General features: G+C 45.5%; 1 protein-coding gene across 6 annotated transcripts in view; it reads left to right on the forward strand.

The window, feature by feature from the left end:
- The window catches only part of rerea (arginine-glutamic acid dipeptide (RE) repeats a), a 127,782-nt gene extending 100,600 nt beyond the window's left edge, over positions 1-27,182 (forward strand). For 5 of the 6 annotated variants that reach the window (XM_005732872.1, XM_005732873.1, XM_005732874.2 and 2 more), the window contains 16 exons: positions 242-290; positions 1,269-1,393; positions 3,310-3,409; positions 4,133-4,231; positions 11,143-11,223; positions 20,116-20,278; positions 20,401-20,493; positions 21,037-21,236; positions 21,415-21,576; positions 21,671-21,784; positions 21,885-23,263; positions 23,898-24,120; positions 24,217-24,937; positions 25,717-25,887; positions 25,974-26,154; positions 26,261-27,182. In XM_005732872.1, the coding sequence (XP_005732929.1) occupies positions 242-290; positions 1,269-1,393; positions 3,310-3,409; positions 4,133-4,231; positions 11,143-11,223; positions 20,116-20,278; positions 20,401-20,493; positions 21,037-21,236; positions 21,415-21,576; positions 21,671-21,784; positions 21,885-23,263; positions 23,898-24,120; positions 24,217-24,937; positions 25,717-25,887; positions 25,974-26,154; positions 26,261-26,294 (3,895 nt within the window). In that variant the 3' untranslated portion in view covers positions 26,295-27,182. The remainder of the gene's footprint in view (positions 1-241; positions 291-1,268; positions 1,394-3,309; positions 3,410-4,132; positions 4,232-11,142; positions 11,224-20,115; positions 20,279-20,400; positions 20,494-21,036; positions 21,237-21,414; positions 21,577-21,670; positions 21,785-21,884; positions 23,264-23,897; positions 24,121-24,216; positions 24,938-25,716; positions 25,888-25,973; positions 26,155-26,260) is intronic. The other variant, XM_005732875.1, reaches the window with a different exon arrangement.
- Positions 27,183-27,352: the final 170 nt, after the last annotated feature.

Here is a 27,352-nt window from a genome sequence, read left to right on the forward strand (position 1 = left end):
CGTAAAGACTTCCACGTTTGAAAATAAATGAATAAATACAGACCATCCCCACTCTGTTGGATCTAGTCTTGGTTATGAGTGGTTAGATTTTTATTATCGTCAGTTTGTGATTTTTGCCGTTTGAGCAGTTGTTTAGTTAATTAAACAGGATTTGCAGAGCTGACAGATTTCTCACAGCCGGCTTTTGAAATGGTGACGTGTAAATATTTTGTTTCAATCTGCTCTCTTTGTTTCTTCTCAGGCGACTAAACAGCACACAGGGGGAAATCCGAGTGGGACCCAGTCACCAAGTAAGTCATTGCTCAGCACACACATTAATGTTCGAACCGCAGGGCTTCACCTGAATAAGAGACTAATAATTGCATTATTTGATCTCTGGGTGGGAATTATGTGTTTAGTTTTGAGATTTTAGGGGTTTTTTGTTCATCTGTTTATTTTATGTGAACATACACACACTCTCAGATTGAGCGTCTGATATCCGGCTCAGTCGTTGCAGCGATTATCATATTTCTGTTCACCGACTTTGTGGCTAGATTCAGAAAAGTCTCGTGTTCAGTACTGCGTCACAGACGTAAGTAGTGGTTTCCAGCAAAAACTCAGAGTTACAGTTTTTGCAATAAATACAGCACAGGCAGCAAATGTAACCAAGCTTTGAGACTTTACTGTTTAATTACTTCAGGAGATCCGGATTTTAGAGAGCACTAGTGTAACAGTCTGTGCCCTTGTTTTGCAGAATCATTGTGATTTATGCATGTGTATTATTTGACAGATTAAAGCTGTATTTTACTGTGTAGTCATTAATGACCGGCCTGCACTTAGTAGGACTCACAGCACCAGTTATTGTTAATTTTACAAATTTTCTTGAAGCAAACATCACGCGGTTATAAATCTTTACATGTTGCCTGGGAACATCGGAATGAAATTACTGATTGGATTAAGTTTGCATGATTGTTCACAGTAATGTTTGTGCCTGCTGGTTTTAGTTGTGCTGAAACTCTACAAAGTTGTGTGTGTGTTACCCTCCCCTTAATGTCAGGTATCTTTACATAATCCCGTCTTAAACTAACACCTTCAGAGTATTTATAATTCGGTGTCATATATACTGTGTATTAAACTATTGTGACAGTAGCTTCCTGCCGTCCCACCACTCAGGAACACACAGTGAAAAGTTGATGACAGGCGGCTGAAAGAGGATATTTTCTTCAAGCCTGTGTGCTATTTGTAGTGTGACACCATCTGTCTCTCTCCTCCTCCGTGGACCTAATTAGGCCAAGCTCCCGGAGCTGCAGCCTTTCCCCTCTCCTGGTGGGCAGGCCGTAACCGAGAATGAGGAGCTGGTCTGGATGCCAGGGGTCAATGACTGTGACCTTCTCATGTACCTCAGAGCTGCAAGGTGAGCCCAGAGACACACAGGGCCTCAGACTTGGCAGTTATGCAAGGTCTAAAGCTGTTGGAGGTTTTTCACACACACACAAAAAAGGGGGGGAAAGTGATTTTTAAATTGACCTCTGACCTACAAATATGAATAAAATACTCTTTGTCAGTGAAAGTAAATGTCATGATCATGTCTCTCTGTCCAGGATCAATTCCAGGATGGGAATTGCTGAAGTCTCAACATTGGTATTTTATTGCTTTTTATTAGTGTTGCCCTCTGATCACATTCGGTATCTTGGGATGCAATCGGTCATCAGAGCTCGATGGGATGTTGTTCCAGTTCCAGTGATGTGTGTTGACAGGTTTCTGTGTCAGAGGCCACAGTGTAATTAATCACCATGCCACCATGCCAGACAGCATTGCACAACTTCCACTGAAGTTTATGTTTAGCCTTACCTCAATTACACTCGGGTCCATAATATTTTGGCCAGTGAGGTAATGATCATAATTGCTGCCGTGAACGCAGGTGTTGTCATAAAAATCAGTACATAACAGAACAAACTTTGATAACAACACCAGTGTTTACCTTTTTGCGTGATTCAAGAATTTCAACAACAATATTTTGTTAATGATTTATAAACTATGATGTGCGAGTAAAATTTTCCAAAGCTGTTCATGTTTTCTACAAATGAGGTGCAGCGCGCCCACGAGCACGCCGCAGGTGCCAGCAGTAACTTTTGTGAGTTACGATCTATTTACGGTTTCTGTTTTAACATTTTTTAAATGTCAGTGATACTTTTTACTTGGATAAATGAAGGGAACTATATAGAAAAGTCATTTTGCCACAAACTGCAGCTTCGCCTTACTGTTCTTTCTGGCTCAATGTGACTTTTTTTATTATTCATGAGAGATGTGTTTGACAAATTACACTCCAACAAGTCATTTATTTAGTTTAAATTCCCACAATCATTTGTTGGCAAATACCAGAAATCAGTTTTTCGCAGGCGATTGCTTTTTGGCACGATACCGGCAGCGTGCCACCCACAGCAGGTTACACAAATGAAGAGGTGCACGACAAGCTGAAACTACAGCAAAATGCATCTCACTTCAGCAGCACTGATTTATTCAGTAGATCTACTGTTTAACACTCCTTTTTTCTTTTTTTTGAATATCTTTATTATTTCCTAACAAATGAGGCAGACATAATATCTGAATTCAATTCAAAGTGTTGAAATTATGTTTTGTAGCCTTTCACTATCATTTTAAATGTGAAGCCCAGTGAGATAGAAGTCCTGAAAGACCACAGAAGACAACTAAACTGCATGATGATTAAATTATTTCCATGGTTACAAAAAACAACTTTGTAAGATGTAACCGAGTCAAGAGCTCAAGTAGGTTGGCTTATCGTCAGTCTACAGTCTAGAGACGTCTTCGTGAATGCACATAGAGTTTAGAATAAGGTGCAAACCACCGGTTACACTCAAGAACAGGGAGATCTCATCAGACAAAAGTTTTATTTAATGCTGGGTTAGTTTGTCCAGTTAAATTTTATACATGGCCCCCTATTATGAATATGCGACTTTATGAAAATGGTCATAATTCTTGAAGGGTTAATGAAATACTTTTGTTAAACTGCTTGAATTAAAGCTGAAAGTCTGCACTTAAATCACATGTTTGTTTGACTCTAAAACGTAATCATATAATTGCAGATATGCACATAAATGGACTGCGCGATCATGTTTGTTCAGTCAGGTGACCTCTGTGTTTCAATACTGAGGTAGTGTGCAGGCTGTTTATTCAACATTATGTGGGTAGCCACGTTTGAATGGCAGGAACTGTTTCCAGGTGTCCTCTGCTTATGTTTGTGTGGGAATGATTAGCTAGATTTGTGGCCTTTCCTTTAAAAACGTTACATCATCTGTGTCGCGTCCACAGGAGCATGGCTGCCTTCGCAGGGATGTGTGATGGAGGCTCAACAGAAGATGGGTGTCTAGCAGCGTCTCGAGATGACACTACATTAAACGCACTTAACACTGTAAGTAGCCTTGCAGCAAGCCTTAATACTGCGAGCCGAGCGTGCATCACAGAAAATGAACCGAGTTAACGATGAATCGCAGAGATTTGTACGGTGCGTTCAGCTGTGATTTCACTGTGCAGTGATTTGCAGTGATAAGTCCTTTTCAGCAAACCCATCCTCAGGAGCCGGCAGTGCATTAGGCATAACGCGAGGTTTGTCCGTCGGATTGATAATGAAGACTGGAGGAATTGAGAGCAAGAAAGAGATTATAATCACCATAAACAGGGCATCTATATTCCAAATCTATAAACTGGAAAATTAACATAGCGGGCAGGTCACTGTCTCTTGACCTTACTCTCCATTTGCAATTCCAATGAGTGATGCTTGTTTATTCTCAGAGGAAGAGCTCCAGCGCTGTCTGCTTCGCCCAGCCGAATGTGACACAAAGCTTAAAAGAAGCACGGCAATTGATTTTGTCACTGTTATTGTTGTTATATCTAGGCTGGGGTCTTGGGTCTTTAGTGTGTGACATCCCTCTCATTTATAGTAACAGCTTCAGTCCCACCTGGATGTAAAATCTTTTTGCGTTGCTTTCTGAGCTCATTAAAAGGTGTGGATACTACTCAGGTGCCTTTAGTGAGACTGGAAAGAAAGTTTGCACCCTTATAAATGTTTTTTTTAAAAGCTATGTTTGTTTGCTTTCTCATTTATTTGTTGTTGTTGTTTTTTCTTCCCCTCTAGCTTCACGAGAGCAGCTACGACGCCGGCAAGGCTCTGCAGCGTCTGGTGAAAAAGCCGGTACCCAAACTGATAGAGAAGTGCTGGTCTGAGGATGAAGTGGTAAGAGAGCCATTCTTTTATGTTGTCACGCATTAGCAAACGCGTGCTGATCTAAAAATAACACGGGCTGCATAAATATTAGTTGGTTTCCACAGCGAGCTGCTGTTTTTGTAATTTCATTTCACTCTGTGCGCCTCTTGTTCGTCTGCCGTTTGACTTTAGAGGGAGCTGTTGAGACTCTTGGCCTGGCCTCACAAAACATCAGTAAAAACACTTGTCAGTTTCCAGCTCCTCCAAGGCTCAAGAGCAGCTGCATCCTGTTTATCACCCACAGAATAAATCTTTAGCATAGAAGCCTGGAAAAGGGGGAGAAGAGGGGGAAAAGGGGGGGGGGCTGGTAACGTTTGCCTCCATTTCAATTTAGATGTGAATTTCAGCACAGCTGTTGAAGGGCTGGGATCAGAAAATGGCAGCCCTTCTCCCTGATCAAACACTGCATCATGAGTGGGAAGGAGGGGAATGAAAGCGGCAAATTAGACCGTGTCAGAACGACTGAGCGCGCCGGCTTTGGCCTTGATGCGTTATGACACACTGCGCTGCATGTTTGTATACTCGGGCTCTTTTAAAGATAACACTGCTGAAGGATCTGACTGTAGATCTTAGAAACAAACACCCGCCTCTCTCGCTGAATGGCTGCTGTTAGTCGTTCCTCCTCCTCAATGAATCAGCCTTTCCTCTCGGTGATATTGTTTTCGTAATCCTGACGCTTGGCAGACTTTGATTCCAGCTCGTATCCAGTGGAAATGAATGGGCGTCGTTTGTCTTGTAATCAAACACGACGGACGCGTTTAAATTAAACCCTCGGCCCACGGCAGGGCCGCGGCGGATCACAACAAATTAAGTGAGCCCTCCTTTTTTGTGGACTACTTATGAGTTTGCCTTTTATTTGTGCGTTCGTATTTACACTTGCCGATGGCAGGCACAGCTGTGCAAAGGTAATCAAAGCGAGGGACGGGGCGCGGTGATGGGAGGCTTTATTGCCACACTCGACCACAGCGGGGTCGACCACAGACCACTTGTCAAAGAAACGCTGTCTCGGCAGCAGGAGACTCAGACACTAAAACAAGCTCACAGCAAATCATTTGGGCAATTTGAATAGACCGAATATTCCATTACAGTCACATCCATTATTATGTACATATATGTGTGTCTGATTGTGTTATTTTGCTGTTCCACTGGGAGATGATGTGCTGAAACAGTCACCCCGCTGCTCTCTGTGTTCTGCTCCATTCACTCATTCATTTATACGGATTCATCTCACCGTGCTGACGGCGTTATGTAACAAGAGCCGAGGAGCTGTTGGGGAGTCCGGTACGCAGCGTCTGCCATGTTCTGTCCCGAGAGCGTTTTGTGTCTGCGGGTGGAGGCAGTCAGCAGGATTTCACCTGCAACACAGCGTCTGCCGCCCGGGGGGGAAGCAGCATCTTGACTCTTGGCCAAGGACACGGCTTCCACTGATCTGATCACCACTTGTGCCTTTTCAGCCCTGCAGCCTTGAGGGACAGGTGTAAATGCAGCTCCAACCTTGACGTACTCGCAGAAACCAGCCCTGCTGCTCTTCATTTATTCATCATCACCCCCGTCGCTCTTCTGCCTCCTCCACCTCCTCCCTCTTGTATCTCGTCGCCTCCAGGACTGGCTTCATTATCCCTGCCTGTTCTTTTCTCACCCCAGCCATTCTCTTAGAGATGTGAATAAAAGTGACAGCAGGGACCGCTGAAATGACAGAATCAGCCTGTCTGCGGGGTCACTTGCCACCTTCCCTTCCTCCCTCTTTGACTCGCATCTCCTGTCCTCCGTGTGATTACGGCTGCAGCAGCATATACTCCTGGACCTCGTCTCAACCTTCTAAACTTTGAGTGAAATGCGAATAATCTCCCCCCCCCACACGCGCACACACACATTCAAACGACAGGACCGCTGCCACAGTCATATGTTTGGCGTTTCATTACAGCTCTGGACGAAGTGACAACATCTCAAAGCAGAGTGTCGTTTGATTTTTATTGTCCTCTCGCAGGAACAGAACATTATTTCACTCCAGAAAGATTTGTGACAGTCAATCCCCGAACAATCCTTCACCGTGACATTATTAGTGCAACTGTCAGACACCGGAAATCCATCACCTTGACGCCAGCGCCAACCAAAACCCTTTGACGTGTGACTAAGGCGATGACTGCAGATTACGCCCAAGAAAAATCTCGCGTGTTTATAAAATAAAATATGAAACTATAAATAATTGATCAGAAACATCTACTATGCGGTCTGAGCTCGTTGTAGCTGTTTCTCAGTGGGTGGTTGGGGGGTGCGTGTGGTTGATTTAACCACAATTGCAAGATTTGCAATCTTCTTTATACACAAATAAATTTTGGACTGAGCTTTGTAGTTGACTCGTACCTCAGTGTTTTCAGGGCTTTACTGGAGACTTCCTGCAGCTTCAATTAGTTGTTAATAATTTAGTAATAATAATTAATCGTAAAAATAAAATATGTTCTGATTATTATCATTTTATTTGATCGAAAGAGGTAACATTGAGCTGATTTTAGTTAAAGTTATTCATTTAGATCCACTGTGTGTCTGTAGAATTCAAAGGAAAGCCAGTTGTTTTATCAGTAAATTGATTCCTCTGCACCTTCTGGCCCTTCAGACTTTGCTGAAGGTCATCATAATGAAATGTGGCTTCACCCGAGGCTGCTGTCATTCCTTCTAGTAAATAAGCGGTGCTAATAATGCGCCGGCCAACAGGAGGTGCCCTATAAACAATCAGAAGCAGCAGCCGTGCCGTGTGTGTCGCCACGTCACAGATAGCGAGGCTGATCTACGACTGCTGCAGGGCGGGAGGTCTATTCCTCAGCCAGCTGCACTCTGTTGCGGCTTATCTCCGGCTGTTTCTTGGGCTGATGGATGACTGGAGCAGGGCCTCCGACAGCAGCGAGGTGGGGAGGGGGGGAACGAGGGAGAAGAGCAGAGTAGCGGCCCCCCAGTGGTAGAATACAAACCTGCAGAGCCGAGCTGACACCCAGCAGACGGATAAAATGCAACACACCTCCCTGTTTCCCGTGCCGCAGGCTATGTTTAATGTCAACAGCAAAATTTATTCCCTTTATTGTGCCAGCAGTGTGTTTCTTTTATTTAGGAGACGGTTGTTGTTTGATAACTAAGTAGCAGGCAGGATGGGTGTGTGCTGGAATTTCCTGCCACCTTTTGTGTCACTGCAAGCAAAAGAAAGCAGTGGATGTTGCTTTGCTTTGCAGAGGATCAGGATACTTTCACATTTGTTGTTTTAAAAAAATAAATAAATTGAGGGCGGGGTGACTTTTAGGTCTTTTACAGAAAAGTTAAGGCTTATAAAATATACTTTACGGTTGTAATTGCGGGACAACAGTGCAAATTTTAGCATATCTACATAGATTGTGCTCTCTGTGAGGTGTCTGTACAAAGAGGATGTGGGTAGTCTCTTGTCTGTCAGTGCGGTTCCCCCTATTCAAGACTGTTGTGATTTCCTTTCTGCTCACCAGGCCCAATGTAACGGGCTGATGTTTCATAACAGACACGTGTGTGCGTGTGTGTGTGTGTTTTTCTTTGCTTTTTGTTTTTGGCTAGCTGACTGATTGCCCTCAGCCCTCTGGGTTTATTCGCAGCAGGCTCGGAAAGGTCAGCTTTTAACAACAAGTCAAGTATAATGACTCCATATTGAGTGGAAGTAGCTTTGTTTGCTGCTGTGCTGCTCTTGCGTCAGTGTTTTTATGGAATGACATTTAGCGGGAATTATGTCGCGCGCGTGTGTGTGTGTGTGTGTGTGTGTGTGTGTGTGTGTGTGTGTGTGTGTGTGTGAGTGTGTGTGTGTGTGTGTGTGTGTGTGTGTGTGTGTGTGTGTGTGTGTGTGAGTGAGAGTCTGAGCCTGTCTTTGTGATATTATCTTTGCGCCCATGTTTGCATTTATCTTAACCAGTTTTACTGCTTCGAACAATCATCTCTCAAGCAGGAAGTGCCTGCACGCAACAAAGGGCTATTTAATGCCTTTTTTCCTTTCTTTTCTCCTCCTTATTTTTCTTATTTTACGTCTCCTCTCTGGGCTTACAATAGTGCACTGTTGGACTCGGGGCGGAAACTCGGGGCGGGTAAAAAGCGCCAGCGCTCTGGAACACGCTCAGAGAGAGACGCCTGTTGTTTCTGCACAGCGGATGGCTATTTGGTAGCGCTTCCACCACCCAGCTGCCCCCCTCTCCCCTTCTTGCTCACTCACTCCCTCTCTCTCTCTCTCTCTCTCTCTCCACCCCCTTGCTCAGCTTGCTCTGCCTCTCCGAGCCCCTCCTCTGCCGCTGTGTTGCCTAGCAACCAAGGGCTGGAGCAATCGGAGCAGGGGCAGAGCGATTCGGGGAGCAGATTGGCAGATGATTTATTAGCTGGGCTGGAGAGCAGTGAGCCCAGGCAGCTGAAATGGAGCCTTAAACTGGAGCCGACATGTAGAGAAGGGAGGAGGGAGCCAGCGAGAGAAAGAAAACGAGAGGGAGGGAGAGCACGCATGCAGCTCCTCTGTGGAGATGAACGGGCGCACTGAGTAAATAGTACAGTTGGGGGGGGGGAAACATAATTAAGGTGACATAATTAGGACAGATGCAGGCTGCACGGGCAGGTCTAATTGATTTTTGACGTAGAAGCTCTGCAGGCTCAGGTAAAGCTGAGACATGGAAATTTATCCTCAGCACCACCTCACCCCTCATCCACCTTATCATCTGGTCTACCTCAGGTTCAGGTTTATTAAATATTTGTGAATCCTCGGGTAGTTTTCCTCTTGTTTTTCCCCCGCAAACATTTGTGAAGCTAATACTTCAGCTGGTTATTTACTCGGTTTTGTCAGCGCCTGTCAAACAAACCCTGAAATAGGCCTTCCACTGGTGCTCTGTTGCTCTCTAGACTGCTTTTGAGTGACAGTGTAAATAGTAATCTGCCCCTTAACCCCCTTGAGTGGTCGGAGATTTTTTATTTTTTTTTCCGTTGCATGTGGTGCTGGTGTTAGAGACGGCTCCATCTACTGGCTAATCAGCCGCTACACCTTCAAGCTGATGAATGCAAATTAGCTGCTGTCTCATGACACTTACAGGACAGGCCGTTTTGTTAAGCTGTCAGCTGAGCGCGACTAGCTTTTTGATCAGGCCCTCTTGTGTTTGCTTGTTTAGTCTGGTTTAATTTCGACCTGTGCCTTCTTTCTTTATGTTTTTGTCTGCACAATAACAAAGCAGAGCTGGAAAATTTGAGAATATCAAGTTTGCTTGTGTTAAGGACGTAAGTATAGTAATTCACAAAGCTCTCTCTCGCCTGTAATTTTCCCTGAAAGACAGTTGTGCTTCGCAGCAGGCTGCGTTACTTCTGTAAATTTGGCTTTTGTTCCCCCACCAAAATGAGGTATGTAAACAATCTGTGGTTGCATAACATACTGTACATGGCATGGAAAATGAACTCCGGACAACACAGGAGAGTCTCCATATCTGGTTTTCCCTCCCACTTGTGTCCTTTCCACCGTGTCCAAGACCTTTCTCCACACAAATTGTGTCAGCCTGGCTCCCCTCTCAGGCGGGCAGCTAGTTTTGCCTCTGTGCAGGCTCACTCCATGCTGTAGTTTCCTCACAAGGAAATAGAAACCTGTGTAGTTTCAGTCGCAAGCATTGGCTTAGGTTTCTGTGTGTGTGTGTGTGTGTGAGGGGTGGGTAGAGAAGTAAATCTTGCCCATTCAGTGCTAGAGGCTGAAATGAAAGCTGTGCCTAACACTAACATGAAGCACAGGACTCCACTTCGGGTTTTCCATCCTGCTGCAAACCAGAGGCTCTCTTGCAGAAAGATCACATGTAAAGCCTTCCCCTTTGTAGTGGAAGAGCAGAGAGTGACAAGCTATTTCTTTCTTGTTAAAAAAAAAAACATAAGAAGAACGACGTCCTGTCGGAGACATTGTGGATTTACCCCCCTTTAATTTTCCCTTTACCTGTGGGTGGACGTAGAGATTTGTGCTGTGCTCCCCGAGGACTTTTCTCTGCTTTTCTTTTTTTTTTGCTGGAGTTACTTGGTGGAAACGGTTGGCTGAGATCACTGTGGAACGGGGCTCGCCTCTGGAGCAAGAAAGTAAATCTGTTGGTTGTCTGCTTCGCTGGTTATGAATGTTTTTCAGCCGTCGCTTTTTATGGCTCGCAGTCTGTGGCTCTTAAAGGAGAAGAAATATATGTAGGTTGCTCTGATTTTTGGGGGCTTTCCGACATTGTTTTTTTTTTTTGTTTTTTTGTGCTCACATTGAGGTAAGGGCTCTCGTTGACGTTCAGTTTATTTTTAATGTCAGATTAAATCCAGTGTCACAAAGTAGCCTTCTCTGTCATCGTGTAGTTCACCTCACTTAGAAAGAATTCATTTTTTTGGAGATTTAAATTTTTCTGGGGTTTGTTAGATTGCCAAAATATAACGACAGAATGTGCCACGCACAGAGAGGCATCTTCAAGTTTAGCTTTTGACTTTGAACTTTCACTTGGGAGATTAACAACACGTTTGGCGCGTCTGCTGTTGTGTTTGTTTTCACATTAGATCGTGTTTGTCTAACTGTATGTTCTGCGCTCGTGAAACGACGAGCTTAATCTCAGCGTCTCTCCCTGCCTTGCCTGTCATTTCCTCTCTGGTTTTGCCCTGACATGGCTGTGTTTGCTCCGGAGTTTAAACGGCTGTAGAGGTTTATAAAAAACACAGCAAACCTCAGACGACCGCAGACTAGCGAAATGAAAACAATGTTCTTTGTCGTGGTGTTAAGCAGAAAACTTTATTCTGTGGTACTTTAGCTGACTTAACATATACTCACTGCTCTCTTTTTTTTCTTTCCCTCTCCCCCCCCTCTTTCTCTCGTTCTCTCTCTCTTCCTCTGTGCAAAAAAATTGCAGAAGCGCTTCATTAAAGGGTTGAGACAGTTCGGCAAAAACTTCTTCAGGATCCGGAAAGAGCTGCTGCCCAACAAAGAGACGGTAAGCTCGTTTATTTCTCTCTGTGCCACTGATACAAAAACAGAGAAACTGAAGCATTTGCAGTTTCCTTGTAAGTTACAGAAAGCAAGTTTTAGTTTAATGCTATGAGGCCTTATTGTTAAGAAGCGCTGCTTGCCAACAACTCCAGCGTAGTATTATCACATCAGGCTCAGGGGAAAATAATAATATTAATATTAAAAATACTTGTTTGCACCTGAGTGTAAACCTGAGCTTAAATGTACTTCCCAGGCAAGTTACACACTCAACATTAATTAGCACCCTCTGTTAGCAAGTAGTAAACAAGTAGTGCAGATGTGATTTGAACCACTGTGTTTACAGCATATGTCAGCTCTGTGGAGCAGCCTGCTTTATCTCATGTTTGTGCTACAGTGCTTTATTATTAGCACTTGGGATTTTTCCTTTCCTTCTCTTGGTCTTTCAGCCATTTTCAGAGCAAACTAAAGGGCAATGCGATGTCTTCCACTAGGATTACAAAGCAATAAACGTGACTGTTTGAACATCAGCAAAGTTACATTTGTGTCTGGCCTGGTAGAGAGAATCGAAGGCCATAACTTTGATTACTGTCATTTAATCAAACCTAAGCTAGTATTTTTTTTAATCTTATAAATTCAGAGAATTGTCTCCTTCTTAGCTGATTGGAGAGGAAAATGTTTGTACACTCCAAACTTTTGCAACTGGAGATTATTGTGCCTGCGGTTAGAGGTAGCTTCCTGTTGGTTGTATCGTATGCCTCCTTTAAACAAAAGCTTTGTCACTGACTGCCAAAGTTGTTTTGTACCTCTCGCACTTTGTAAATGTGTTATTTATGTACATAAGCAGAGGGAATTTCCTCCTGTCAGCAGCTCCCTGCTCTTCGTGCGGGTGTGTGTTGTAATCGTTATTGAACGTCCGTGTGACCCGTGCCACAGTACAAACAGGTCAGATTCAGGCCTGGCAATGATTAACAGCAGCTCACCTCGTTCAGTGTGAACTTTGTGTTGGAAACAAAACACAGAAGCCACACTGTTTTTGTGCTTTTACTTCTTTAGATATAAAACCTCTTAAAGGGCTCGACCTGCATTTTTATTTTGCCTGTAATTGGCTGCAGAGCGAACAGGTTCATGTTGCTTCAAAGCCTTTAGACTCGGCTGTTAAATAATTCTTAGATATACATTTTGATTCATGAAACAGTGCAGACTTTGCTGTTTCTGCGAGGCTGCTCCTGCTGGAAGTGTGCCGATATAGTGCTGACACAGACATCAAAGGGAAATCAAAGGTGTTTGTCATACTTTTCATCTGCTTCATTTCCTCGCCTGCTCCGAGGTGAGGGTACGTCAGCCCTCCTTTTCTAAAACCCGCAACATATCCTGAAATATTTTTACACCCCAACTCTTTAGTGTCGTCTCCTTTTGTGCTACTTTTTTTTTTCATTCTTTATTCCTCAAAACCAATTTGAGCCTCTTGAATAAGAGATTAAAGTGTATGAATACTGTTTCCTCGCAGAGGGTTTCTTCAATTATTTTTACTGGTTTTGAAATATATGACTAGTCCAGTTGATTGGCTATAAAGGAGGTATTAATGCACTTCAACCTGGAGGGGGGAGTCTACTTGGCAGGAGAGGTAATAGACCTCCTCCAGGATATGGGCCTGCCACCACCACAGAGCAGAGAAAGATTAATTTTTCCCCCTGCAAATGGAAAATAAACTGGCCTTTAAATATGAAAAGATGACTGGGAGAGCACGGAGAGGGTAGTAGCGTCCTATGAAAAAAGGGAGTAAAATGGGCATTGGCTCAAAAGAGCCAGTAAAGTCTGTGTTTTCACACAAGGAGAAAAAAACAAGTCTTTGCTTATGACTGAGCTTGTTTTTGTGCTGCTTGGCTGATCAGTGCCAGCTAATACCCGGAGGAAAGTGCCCATTTATTTTCTCCCTGCTCATTCCCAAATCCCAGATCTCCAGAACATGAGAACAACAATATCTCTAGATATTTTAGGTGTGGGAAATAACAGAGATTTTTCCCATTATCTCCAGTCTCTCTCTGTCTCTCTCTCACACACACACACACACACACACACACACACACACACACACACACACACACACACACACACACTATTCCAGTTGCATGAAAGAAGATGTATGAGTCCTGAGCGGAGCGCACAGCACAAAGCCCAGAGGTCCGGTACCGCGCGCCCGGCCCTCACTGCTCCTCCCGCTAGCTCCTATTAGCCGCGCTGCCCCTGAAGCGTCAGCACGGCTCGAACAGCCAGTGCCAAGGGTAAGCACCCAGCGCTGTGTAAACACACCAGGCCCGACTAGCACTCAGGAATGCCTTATATAAAGTCACATAAAGGCCCACAGGGGGAAGTGGGTGGGTGTGTCGCCTGACCGTCTGCAACTGGCCACCATTTCCTTCACTCACGAGAGGACGTCATGGAACACGATCTGCTGCCTTCAGTGTTTAAACAACCGAATATGCTGAAATGGTAGATCACAGATAACTACGCGCCTGATATTTTCACTGGGAGCGTTTTCATAAAGAACATCAACAGGCTGTGTTTGCCAAACTGATTTAAATCGGCGACTGCTTAGTTTGCCGTGCAGCTCGACAGAGAAATTGACAGCTGAAAATTAGATCAAATTAGAGAGTTTTGGCCCATTTCCTTGCAGGACCGAGCCCAGACGACGTCACTGGTGGAAAAGGGTACAGCACGAGCAGCAGCAGATTGCAAATGAGAACGTATTGCAATACCTGGGGCTTTTATTACTTTAAAGACAGACTGTTTTCAGTGTGCAGACAACAGTGTTACTCAGCAAAGTAAAATATGCATGACAGCGTAAAAAACACTGATGTAAAAGCAACTCATGCCTGAAATTATATTCAGTACAGGTTGTCTCTTTGCGTCCTGTGAGAGATTTTAAATTGCATGAAAACACTGGTAATTTACTTACTTCATGCACACATAAGTGTATTATACTCTATATTTATAGATCAAGAAAGTGTTTCACAATACAACTCAGAGCAGCCTTAATCTAATAAAGTCAGTGAAGCAGTGTAAAACAATTTACAGGCATAGGACAAAAGCATCTGAGTGTGTGTGAGAGCTTTCTTTCCCTACCAGCTTCCCTACTGGTTTCTCTTTGCTCCATGTTTAAATATTTAACTTCATAAAGGCCTAGCATTATCACCAAGACGACTCCGTAATTGTAGTTCGGTCATATATATTAGATGGTGGTGTCGTTTTAGTAACGTTACAGCCCAGAATGTCAGCTGTAATCCGTGTAGACGTAGAGGGCAGGAAAGGTGGGGGGGAGATAAAACGCTAAAACTGATTTGGTGAGACGTTTTTATGCTGCTGGTTCCTGCTTTGTTTTTGGCACAGAGCGGGAAAAAGACAGAAAGGTGCTTTGGCAGCGCATTAGAAAAGCTAACACAGGTGAAGCCACAGTGTGCGTTTTCTTCTTGTTAACGTCACGCATTGAACAAGCGCTCTCAGTCAGCAAACAGTTAGCATCCAACACCAACTGGTGAGTTTATTGGAGCTTTAATTTATCAGCTTCCTGCAGTTTGTTATCATTCTAGCGCGTGCGCTAATTTTCAAGTCCACACAGAGATGCTAGATCTGAGCTATATGTCTGATTTTTAAAGGAGGCGATGTGCCGAGCGCTCCTTACAGCATCTTCTTCTCTCGGAGAAAAAAGGGAGCACTCGGTCCCCGAAGGCCCTGTCATTTATGGGACGCCCAACAGGAGAACGGTGTTCCCAACACAACCTCACGCAGCAGATGTTTGCCCCGGTACAATCTGTACAAACGTCGCATTGAATTCATTGCCATGTCCTCAGCTCAGCAGCCAGAACCTCGGGGATGAGTGTGATTATAAATACTTAGGTTGAAACACTAATTAAACCAGCAGCAAACTACAGGAGCCTGGTCCAGTTGGCAGCAGCTGTCGGCGGTGTGACAGAACAGCTTCCGCGTTTGGTAAATGATATAACTTGTTTAGGCAGTGAAATCGCTGCCGGCTGATGGAAGCTCAACCAGCACGTATTGATGTTCTTTTAACAGACCACAGGCAATTTAGCGCAGCTGAGTGTAGGCAAAATCTTTTTTCAGCCTAATAGACGGAGCCCAGAGAGCCAGAGCTCCTGTGTAATTGAGTTCTTTGGTAGGCTTCATGTTGTGAGTTTTTTTTTTTTTTTTTTTAGGGGAGGGGAGACTAGCTTATCAGCAGAACACGCAGGATCGACCCTCCAGCAAAAAAGGCACTGTTGCCATCCAATCTGCTTTCACTGGCCAAATCGCTTACAGCAGGAAAAACACGAGTGCTGATTCTTCAGCATGTGCATCCCTGACCTGTGAAAGCAGAGCTTATTCAGTCATTCTCCGGCAGAAAGGCGCTGCGCAGCAGGGAACGGCTGTCTATTTAGCCGCCTTTCACATGCACCCCGCTCCACCAGCCAAGATCTTTTCACTATTCAGTCTTTCTTCGTTTTTGAGGCATCGCTATGGTGTAGGTGTGTTTTTGAATTCATCACATACTGTACATGTGCCTAGTAGCTTAAATATTTGGCCTTGTCATTTAGTTTCACACAACACAAACACAAATAAATGATGTAAGGAGGGAAAGTGTAGTTTGGTAACTCTAAACACTAATAGTTTTTATTCCACCTGACATAACGATGTTTTATTTATTATTGGAAATTTGTAAATCCAGAACTAGTCTCTGGTGTCACTGGCTGCATATAATATAAAAAGTTTGGAAGCGCACATTTCTGTCATCTTTACCATTTCGGCAACTTTAATAAAAATCCTGATAATTCCTAAAATAAACTTTCACTGAAACATATTAAATGGGACGCACAAACCCACTCCTGGCCTTCTGAAGCACATACACATTCATAAAGTTACGCCCTCCAGTTACATTCATGGTGAGGATGATGGCGAAGTCGCGCACGCTCCAGACAGTCTGTCATGGGCGACGGAAGAGTTGGGAGTCCACAGGTCCAGCTCATGTATAATTAAGTCCTGGCTTGATTTAGCTCAGAAATACTTCCCCTTTCACCTTACTGAAATGAAGCAGGAAGCAGTCCTCCCTGCTCTGACTGCAGGCTGTGGAGGAAGCAGGAGTAGCGCAGGTTCATGCTGCACTAATGGTTGTTTACACAACTCGCTGTCAGCCACCAGAACCTAGAAATCACACGCTCCCAGCCCTCTCTGCTCCCCGACCGCCTTAAATTTTTAGCAGAGATTTTTATTTGCTGTGAGATTTTCAGGACTGGTTTGTGGTTGGGATTCAGTGTTGATTGTCCATTGTTCTCCGCTGCTGGCTTTCTTTTTTTCCTTTTTTTTTATATTCCTCCCTCTCGACTCTCCTCGGCACTCAGCCCTCCCCCTCCTCGGCTCTCCCCTGTTCTCTCCTCCTTCCCCTGCTCTTGCCAATAACGGCCTTAACCGTTTGGCTTCATGTCAAAGCAGAGGCCTTTTGTGGCTCTGTCACAAATCTGCCAGGAAAAACAGAAACCATCTGTTCAGGCCTGGGCCTGAGAGGAGATGAGGGTGTAAATACACGAGTTTAGCCCTCGCCCTCAGCTCTACCCGTGTACATACGACCACCGAGCTCACCCTCAACCAGCGCTCCCACCCACAATTACACTGCAGCCTAAAGTGGTTAACCCTTTCAGTCAAAATCTGGCCTCAGGAGGAATTTTCCTAATTTCGTCACCTGCTAACCTCTGTTAGCAGCTGTTTGTGAGAATAATATTACAGTAAGGTTAAAATACAAAAGTCACGCATCTCTATATGCATGCTTTATGAACTCGAACTGCAAGTATTTAATTTAAAGCAATAGCACAACAATCACTATGAACATATTTTTTTAAATAACTGCACATCTTTATGTAGATGACCATTTTAAGTGGCAGTAACTGGAACGGAAGGCCTGAGCGCCCTGATATGAGGGTAAGCCCTTCCCTTGCTGGATAATCCACCGGCCAGAAAGCTCCTGCAGATGGAAGCAGCCTAAAAGGCCTAATAATACTGAGCTTATGTTGTCACTATCTCATGTTCTGCAAAGCAGCAGCAGCACACTCTGTGCCGCTCTGCAGCGATTTAGTGGACTAGGGAGAAAATTATGCTGCAGAAGCCTTGGGACTATGTAAATTTGTCTTTCAGCTGTTTTAGATGCAGGTTTGTTTAGTTGTTTCTTTTATGGACGTGTTAATTTTATGAAGGGAGGGGAAAAAGACATGGCATCAGTAGGTAAAACACAAACCTGCTTCCACAACGGCCAAACGGGGAGAATAAACTGCGAGGTAACTGGAGTTAAATTGTTGCTGCGGGCATGTGGCAGCATGATAAAGTGGCTCTGATGCAGAAAAGTCTTCAGTCGGTGTGAGAGACGGGACTTGCACAACTTCAGAGGACCCAAATCTGCCAGTCTCACTGTGACACAAATCTATTGCACAAAGCTTCTCTCACGTGCAGCATGTTCACATCGGGCTGTTTCTCCGCACAACACGTTCACTGTGCTCACAGTCCTTCCTTTATCAGTGCGACTGCACTACACAGTTATTACAGTTTTATGATTTTGAACGAGCTTTTATTATTATTTTTATTTTGTTGTGATTTTTTGCTTTGGATTCAGTCTTGTTTCAGTTAGTTTTCAGTGCAGGTTTGCTCATTTCAGTTTGAAGCGAGATTTAGGAAAATCACCACAGATTTTTTTTTTTTTTAAAAACAGGAGATTTTGAAAGCAGTTGAGTCTTAATGGACATGTATATCAAAGCCTCATAAGGCAAGTTTTGGCAAAAAACAAAAAAACACCAAACACTAAAATTGAGGATATTTTCTCTTTATTTTTATTTTAGTTTGAATTCGGTTCACAAACATCTTTTTTTTTTAAATTAATTTTAGTTACCTGCAACCTAGTTTTAGTTAACCATGCTATACTTGCTGCATTCAAATTTAAAATCTGCGTATATTACAGATATTATTGTACTTGCAGACATTTCCACTGCATCATGTTTGTACTGAATTTGCTGAACTGTGCTTCTTGTTTTCCTCTTTTTTATTTACATCGAGCTGCACCAGCTCATCACCACACCTGTTAATTCCCATTCAAAAGCCCAAGTTAATGTTTTCATTAGCCCCTGCCTAATGTAATGGTACTTGACACAGCGTAAGTGATGGAGAGGCAGGGTGACCTTTCCTTGTGTCTGCCAAGCTGTTGCTGAGGCCGTGTACTTGTCAACCCGCAGCGAGGAGGCAGAGAGGCACTGCTGAGAACAGTCATTAAGCACAGAGCAAAGCCAGCGCTCGGCACCACTCGACACTTTTGATCTGCACATTTCAATTAGATTTCACATCAGGATGCCCGCCTTCTTTCAGTTAGCACCTGCGCCCTTCCCCTTCCCAACTGGCCGGCAGGTTGAAGTGGGAGGCGCACAAGAAAGGCCACAAAGTTCTGTCGCCGACTGAAACGGCAGCAGCATAATGTAGCTTTTAGGTGATAATATAATCAGTATCCATGTGCTTTTTTATCTTAAAGCCCACTGCATGTGGAATCCATCCACCGATCCAGATAAAGCCTCCACCAGCTCGTGGGGTTTGAGACTGTTTTCGGCTGGAGCAGTGGTTTTCCTGGTGTAGTGCCTTAATTTACCCTGAAATGTGAGGAGGTTTCATTGAGCTCAGACACCCTCAGTAAATGTTTCCAGCACTGCTTTGCCTGATAAGGTGGAGTCCTGCAGGCTCTGGTAGATATGAATTTCCCCTAAGAGTTACATTGTATGTGTACGTGTGCTACGGTTCACTGGCTTTATTTTCTGTTTTCGTTAAAGTGGGGGGGGGGCTTTTCTTAGCCATTTCATCAAATCACTTCCTCCTTTTTCATGTTTCGCTACATTTTGATAGACTATATCAGGCTGTTGCTGAAAAGCTGTTAATGCATTTCAGAGAGTAATGGTGTGACTAATTAATGTCAAGTTTCTCGGCTGAAGCAGAGAAGGAAAACAATCAATAGCCATTAAACCCTGGGAGCTTTGTTGAACAGCGGTTTAACAGACCTCAGACAGTGGCTGGGTGCCCTCGGGGCTTTTGAGATTACAGGTGACTTACTGCTCACCCTGCGAACACACACTGCACCTTTTGTAAATTTGTTATAGAGTCAGTGGAAGATGACTAACAAGTGAGAGTTCACAGCGAGGCAGAAAAGGCGAAGCTTTACAGGAAACTACATAATTGCCACCGACTCCTGTTGCCAATTTTTAGGGCTTGTGTTTCACGAGTGTGGCAGGAAAGCTGCAGTTAATATGCACAGGCTGCCTCAGCAAAGTGCTTTCTGATCCATGATTGCATGTGTTAATGTTTCAGTTGGGTATTGATTTCCTGACGGCCTTTTGTACACTGGATTTATCCGCCCCGCTCGCTGGCAAGCGCACCCTCCGAATGTTTGATTAAAGTTCAATTGACTCTTCCAGTGAAGGGGCGAGGAGCCATTTCACTCCCTATTTGTAGCGCCAAAGCTCTGCCTGACATGTTCTTTTGTTCCCATTCAACCTCCTGCCACCCAGGCAGCCACCATTGCACTGATCCTAATATCCCTGCATTCAGTGAGTCTCCTGGCCTAATCCTGGGACAGACAGGGCCGCAGCACAAACATGCCCAGCCAGCTACAAATCCTGGCATGGACTGACCCGCTCCATGGCCTTTCACTGTGAAACGCAGCACCCACTGCTAATGTGTATCCTCCACAGATTTCATTCCACCTAACTGCAGATATTTCACCTCTTTGCAATCAAAAGTGAATCCTCCCCCTTATCACAGACGCTCGTTTGCGTTCCTAAGATGTTACTGCCTGTTTTAACGGTGCCTGTTTATCGTCTTCTTTCAGGGAGAGCTGATTACTTTCTACTACTACTGGAAGAAGACTCCCGAGGCGGCCAGTTGTCGAGCCCATCGCCGACACCGTCGTCAGCCCGTCTTCCGCCGCATCAAGACACGGACCGCCTCAACTCCCGTCAACACTCCTTCGCGCCCGCCGTCGAGCGAGTTCTGTACGTAGCTTTGACCTCATGGTGGCAGCTGGGAGGAGAGGGGACGGCCTGGCCTGACATATACTCGTTGGTTGGTAAAGAGATGTATGTGACTTATCTTTCTCCTTCCTTCTTCTCTCTAGTGGACCTCAGCTCAGCCAGTGAAGATGACTTTGACAGTGAAGACAGCGAACAGGAGCTAAAAGGCTACGCCTGCCGCCACTGCTTCACGACCAGTAAGATGCCACATCTCTTTTTCGTGTGCACACCCGTCATACGGACTTGCTTGGCTATTCCCGTCCTGTCTTGGGATCAGTGTGAGCCCACCCAACACAGCACTGTGTGACAGATGGGCATCAGAGTATGTCAGGACTAATTTGATCAAATCAGACATGAACCCACAGCTCGTTCACTCTCTCCACCTCATTATCCTTCCCCCTCTTTGCACACAGCTGGCTCCCATCTGAACACGCTGACGTTTCTGCCATCCAAGCAAGGGTGGCTAATAACTTGGCTTTATAGTGTTAACCCATCAAGCTCTTATTAGTAGATTCCTGGGAGTTTAAATGGGGTATAAAACAGGGGACAGATTAGACATTGATTTAGCGCCTGTAGTACAAACATTTTTATTCTGTTAAATATTGAAAGGAGAAATTATTTTAAGGTGGAGCCTGTATTCCTCAGTATTACTGCAGGTTGTCAGATGATTTCTGTGTGATGTTTGTGCCTCTCTGCTTGTGTGACTGTGTTATTTCACAACTGTAAATGGCTTTCCTCAGCCTCCAAGGACTGGCACCACGGGGGCCGCGAGAACATCTTGCTGTGCACCGACTGCCGCATTCACTTCAAGAAGTACGGTGAGCTGCCCCCCATCGAGAAGCCCGTGGACCCTCCGCCATTTATGTTCAAACCTGTCAAAGAGGAAGAGGATGGACTCAGCGGGAAGCATAGCATGAGGACCCGACGGAACCGAGGCTCGGTGCGCCAGCTATCCTTCTATTTTCACTTTTAGGAACCATACCCTGAGATTTATCCCTGGAGCAATCCAGACCCAGATTACAAAGAAATAAGCTCATAATCTCAAACCAAATGTTTATTTTATTCAAAGTTTGAAAGTTTTATAAATTGGGCTAAATTTTCCTTCGTTCAAACTACAGATGTCGACGCTACGTAGTGGTCGTAAGAAGCAGACAGCCAGTCCTGATGGCCGAGCCTCACCCACCAACGAGGATTTGCGCTCTAGCGGACGTACTTCACCCAGCGCAGCCAGCACTGACAGCACCGACAGCAAGACGGACTCCATGAAGAAGCCAAGCAAAGTAAGTACAGCAGAGAGTCGCTGACCCCTCGTTTTTCCTTGCATGCACCTCTGTAATGTATACTTTCTGTGTCTCTGCTGCTTTTGCTCCACAGAAGATTAAAGAGGAAGCTCCTTCACCTATGAAGAGTGCCAAACGGCAACGGGAGAAAGGAGCTTCAGACACAGAGGAGCCCGAGAGGGCCAACGCCAAAAAGTCCAAGACACAAGTGAGTCTGCAATCATTGCTTGTGTTATCTCTGTGTGTTAAGGGGAGGTTGTGTAGTTGGTGTGCTGATGCGCTTCCTTTCTTCTCCTCTGTCCCCACAGGAGCTGAGTCGGCCAGACTCGCCTTCAGAATGCGAGGGAGAAGGAGAGGGAGAGGGCGAGAGCTCTGATGGGCGGAGCATCAACGAGGAGCTCAGTAGTGATCCTAAAGACATTGATCAGGACAACCGGAGCTCTTCGCCGAGCATCCCGAGCCCCCGTGACAATGAGAGCGACTCGGACTCCTCTGCCCAACAGCAGCAGCTCCTGCAGAGCCAGCACCCTCCAGTCATCCAGTGTCAACCGGGCACCTCAGCCGCCTCTTCGGCGCCCCCTCCACCCACAACCTCAGCCCCCTCACTGCCTCCGCAGGTTTCCCCTGCTGCAGCCTCCAGCTCTCTACCTCCCCAGCCTCTGCCCCAGGCAAGCCCAATGTCTCTAATCCAGTCAGGAGCATCCCTGCACCCTCAAAGGCTTCCCTCTCCACACTCACCTATGACTCAGGCTCCGCCTCCTGGCCCCCCAGTTCCACCTCAGTCATTACCCAGCCCGCATCACGGACCCATGCCTCCCATGCCTCACCCGTTGCAGCCGGGCCCCTCACACATGGCTCACCCTCACTCCATCACCCCTCAGGGATTCCCTGTGGGTCCGTCTCAGGTCCCACCCCCGCCGGTCTCTGGCCAATCACAACAGAGGGCTCACACGCCTCCTTCTCAGTCCCAGTCATCTTCTCAGAGCGGCGCCCAGCCTCCCAGAGAGCAGCCCTTGCCCCCCGCACCAATATCTATGCCTCACATCAAGCCCCCGCCAACTACACCCATCCCTCAGATACCCAACCCACAGTCTCACAAACACCCGCCCCACGTATCGGCACCTCCATTCCCTCAGATGCCTTCAAACCTGCCTCCGCCTCCTGCCCTCAAGCCTCTCAGCTCTTTATCCAACCATCATCCTCCATCAGCACATCCGCCTCCCCTCCAGCTCATGCCTCAAGGCCAGCAGCTTCAGCCTCCCCCAGCCCAGCCTCCAGTTCTCACCCAGTCACAGAGCCTCCCACCTTCAGCCAACCACCAACCTCCTCCAGCTCCTCCTCTGCCACCCTCCGCAGCAGCCTCACATCCCAGCGGGCCACCTCAGCAACCTTTCTCATCTCATCCTTTCAGTACAGTTCTACCTCCAACCGCCCCTCCCCCATCATCATCAAACTCTATGCCTGGCTTGCAGCCTCCTTCTTCTTCGGCTCCATCCTCTTCCATCTCCATGCCACTTCCTGCCTCTGTCACCTGTGCTGGCCCGGGCACAGCGGTCCCACCCATGCACATCAAAGAGGAGCCTTTGGACGAGTCGGAAGAGCCAGAGAGCCCACCACCCCCGCAGAGAAGCCCCTCCCCGGAGCCTACAGTCGTCAATACGCCCAGCCATGCCAGCCAATCAGCACGGTACGTCTGTCAACAGCCTGAGCAAACAACAGAACATCAAACATCTGTAAAAGAGAAAAACATACACCTGCACAGGTGGCTGTTTATCAGTAGTCTGCCTGTTCTCTTATCAGGGGATACTGATTAGCTCTCCAACAAAGAGTCGCCCTCAGGTTTTAAGTCTTTAATGTAGGCAACTAATCAAATGTCCTCTGCAAAACAGGCATCCAAGGCCACAATTAGCCTCGAGCTCTGAGTAGCTGATGGTTCGGAATTATCAGAGATGGAAAACAGGGAGATTAATTACAGTGAGATGGAAGTGTATGAAGCATCCGAATATGAGTACGTGTTGCTGCCTCCCGCTTAAGTGACTCTCAGACTGCCAATGAATAGCAATGAGGAGTTTATTATAGGCTCAGCGTGGCAGGAAAAGTGAATGCTGAGGGAGTTTGTTTGCTTTTAAAACATGGACTAATGCAAGCTAATACCAGCGGTGTTTTCATCATTTATCCTGCCATTCAGTACACAACATTTCACATGGATATGATGATCGAACCTTCTTTTATCTGTTTTTTTTTTTTCTCCAAACAAATGTCAGTTTATGAACGTAAGACATTATTTTAACGTTTTTATTTTTGTGTCTGTGTTTCTACAGTTTCTACAAGCACTTGGACCGGGGGTACAACTCGTGTGCTCGGACCGATTTCTACTTCACGCCCCTGGCTTCATCTAAACTGGCCAAGAAGAGAGAGGAAGCTCTGGAGAAAGCCAAACGGGAAGCAGAACAGAAAGCCAGGGAGGAAAAAGAGAGAGAGAGGGAAAGGGAAAAGGAGCGAGAAAGAGAGCGGGAACGAGAAAAGGAAGCTGAGAGAGCCGCGGTGAGTGGTGTAATCGTTCTTTAACTTTTATGTTTCGCACTGGTTTCGTTAAAAAAAAGAAAAGAAAAACTAAGCATGATGTTCCTCTCCTCACAGAAAGCCTCCAGTTCATCTCACGAAGGCAGAATGAGCGAACCTCAGATGGCCGGCCCCGCCCACATGCGTCCACCCTTCGACGGTCCCCCGACTACTATTGCAGCTGTGCCTCCCTACATTGGCCCCGACACACCCGCCCTACGCACCCTCAGCGAGTATGCCCGGCCCCACGTCATGTCCCCCACCAATCGAAACCACCCGTTCTTTGTGTCACTCAACCCCGCAGACCCGCTGATAGCTTATCACATGCCCAGCTTATACAACGCTGACCCAGCCATGCGGGAGCGTGAGCTTCGAGAGCGGGAGATGCGCGAGAGGGAGATCCGCGAGAGGGAGCTGAGGGAAAGGATGAAACCTGGTTTTGAGGTCAAGCCTCCAGAGATGGACACACTCCACCCTTCCACAAACCCCATGGAACACTTTGCTCGCCACGGGGCCATCACGTTGCCCCCTATGGCCGGCCCTCACCCTTTCGCCTCCTTTCATCCCAGCCTGAACCCATTAGAGCGTGAGCGGCTAGCCCTTGCGGGGCCCCAGCTGCGCCCAGAAATGAGCTACCCAGAGAGGCTGGCAGCAGAGAGACTCCATGCAGAGAGGATGGCAACAGTGGCCAATGACCCCATCGCTCGTCTGCAGATGTTCAATGTCACGCCGCACCACCACCAGCACTCACATATTCACTCCCATCTCCACCTCCACCAGCAAGATCCCTTACACCAAGGTAAACAAAAGCCCTGCTTAATTCATAAATGCATGACAGTGAAATTAAAAACTGAATTTAGAAGCTTTAATTACAGATGACAACTTAAGAATGAACAGATACTTTATTTAATTAAATGTTTGAAGACCAAAAGTAGAGCTCTGAGTCACTCACAGGTCAATTTAACCTGTTATCACTCTGAAATAAATATATATATTGTATTTTTGGTTATGTAGTATTAATTACTACATTTTGATTAAACATAACAGATGCCAGACTGCTTTTTGAGTTCAGGAAGCATGTTGCTGTTTGAAATTTTGCCATTTATCTGCACTTATTCTGATGTTGTTTAAAATGAAAGAGATGTTTTGACAAAGTTGTTTCAGTGAAATGAACAAATGATATATTGTATTAAGTATCGAAGTGAGCATATCTGTCATGGTATTGTATCATTTATATATTTATATACATATATATATATATATATAATATGTACTGCACTAATTTGTTACTTCGCTCTTTAAAGACTGAACAAAGGGACTTGTGATCAGTGTCACTGTTACGTAGTGTACATCACTGACAGGCTGGATGACAGGAAGTCATATCTTCCTTAAGTTACTGACAGAGCCAACAGATTTTTTACAATGGATAAATATAGTAACGTAGTCCCTGCAGTCTTTAAATCAACCTTGAGGAGTAACGTTACATTAAGCTGAGTATCATTAATGTCTGTAGCATGCTGTGTGATACACTATCTTGTAATGAGTGTACCCTGAACCTAAGACTCTGACTCCCAGAAGGTGGTGGTGAATGTCTTGTGTGTCCTCCAGGTTCCGGCGGCCATCCGCTGGCAGTAGATCCCCTGGCCGGACCTCACCTGGCACGCTTCCCTTACCCACCCGGCGCCATCCCCAACCCTCTCCTGGGCCAGCCGCCGCACGAACACGAGATGCTGCGACACCCAGTTTTTGGTAGGTTCTCAGCCAGTGCTGACTCTCCTTACTCACATCTATCAGTCTGAGCCTGATCACATTTTCTGTGTTGGGTCTTCCTCCAGGTACTCCATACCCACGGGACCTACCAGCAGGTATTCCACCAACTATGTCGGCGGCCCACCAGCTGCAGGCCATGCACGCCCAGTCGGCCGAGCTCCAGAGGCTAGCCATGGAGCAGCAGTGGCTGCACGGGCACCATCACATGCACGGAGGACCACTGCCTGGCCAGGAGGACTACTACAGGTAGTTTATCCTAATTATTGTTGTAGTCGGGTTTTCTGAGCATGCTTGATTATGTTTTGTTTTTTTGTTTTTTAAATTTTAAAACATTGCTCTTTTGTCCTTTCAGTCGACTGAAGAAGGAGAGCGACAAGCAGCTGTAACGAGCCGAGGGAGGCGGCGACTGACAGGTGCAGGACACAGGAAGTTGTTACAGAGCAGTTTCAAAGAGGCTCTTCAGGATCCTCTGAACACTTTCAGTTTTGACGAACAGAAAAAGCCAAGTGAATCGTCTGAGATTTCTCCTGAGGTTTTTGTTTTTGTTCATGTCGAGGACCTTTTTACTTTTCTTTTCTTTTAATTATTATTTTCCAAGACATTGACTTTCTTTGGTATATAGCCAGTAGTGACAACATCCTCAAGACTCCTGCATGACAAGCTTCCCTGATGTTTTTTTTTGTAGGTGCTAGAACAAGACACTGTGCTTATTACAAAACAAACAAACAAAAAAAAAAAAAAAAAGAAAAAGCCGAGACCGGTCAGACCATTTATGGAAAAATAACAAGTGCTATCTTAAATTCAACATTTATTTTAATACATTGTTGGAGGTTTTTCATAATTTTAAGAAAAGCTACAGCATGGCGTTTTTGAGTCTGTAAATAGTATATATAAACATATAATTATTATTATAATTATTATTATTACTAGGTGTGGACTCCAAACCAAGTCGTTTCAACCTCCAGTTATAATTGTTTCAAAGCATTATCCCTTGTTTCAGAGGGGAGCACCATGGCATTATACGAGCAGTTTCTGAGAGTTACGGTTGCGTTGTGACGTTCCTCTGACATCACTGTGTTTAGATTTAGCCACACATGCACTATGTAAACCATCAGCCTGTCACGCCAACCACATCCATTCATCGCCTTCCACGCTCGGCCGGTTGAACTCGGCGTGTGGACTTTTAACGATGGGGGAAGCACTTGAAGAAGTGACACCGTGGTCGCTGACGCTTCTGTGGAGTGCACGCTGAGGATGGAGGGAAGATATAAAAATTAAAAAGAAGAGTTTGCACTGAAGGAGCGTCCTCGAGCTCAGCTGATTTTATCCATTTTGATTGAAATTACTATTTAAGAGCCAAATGAATCCTCTACTTTTAGGATTTCTTTTTAAAGGATATGTGGTCACCTGAAACATCGGCTGAATGAAAGAAATTTGGGGGGGA

Source organism: Pundamilia nyererei, unplaced genomic scaffold (genome assembly GCF_000239375.1).
Source record: "Pundamilia nyererei isolate P.nyererei 1_Seehausen unplaced genomic scaffold, PunNye1.0 scaffold00049, whole genome shotgun sequence".
In the NCBI taxonomy this organism is placed as follows: domain Eukaryota; kingdom Metazoa; phylum Chordata; class Actinopteri; order Cichliformes; family Cichlidae; genus Pundamilia; species Pundamilia nyererei.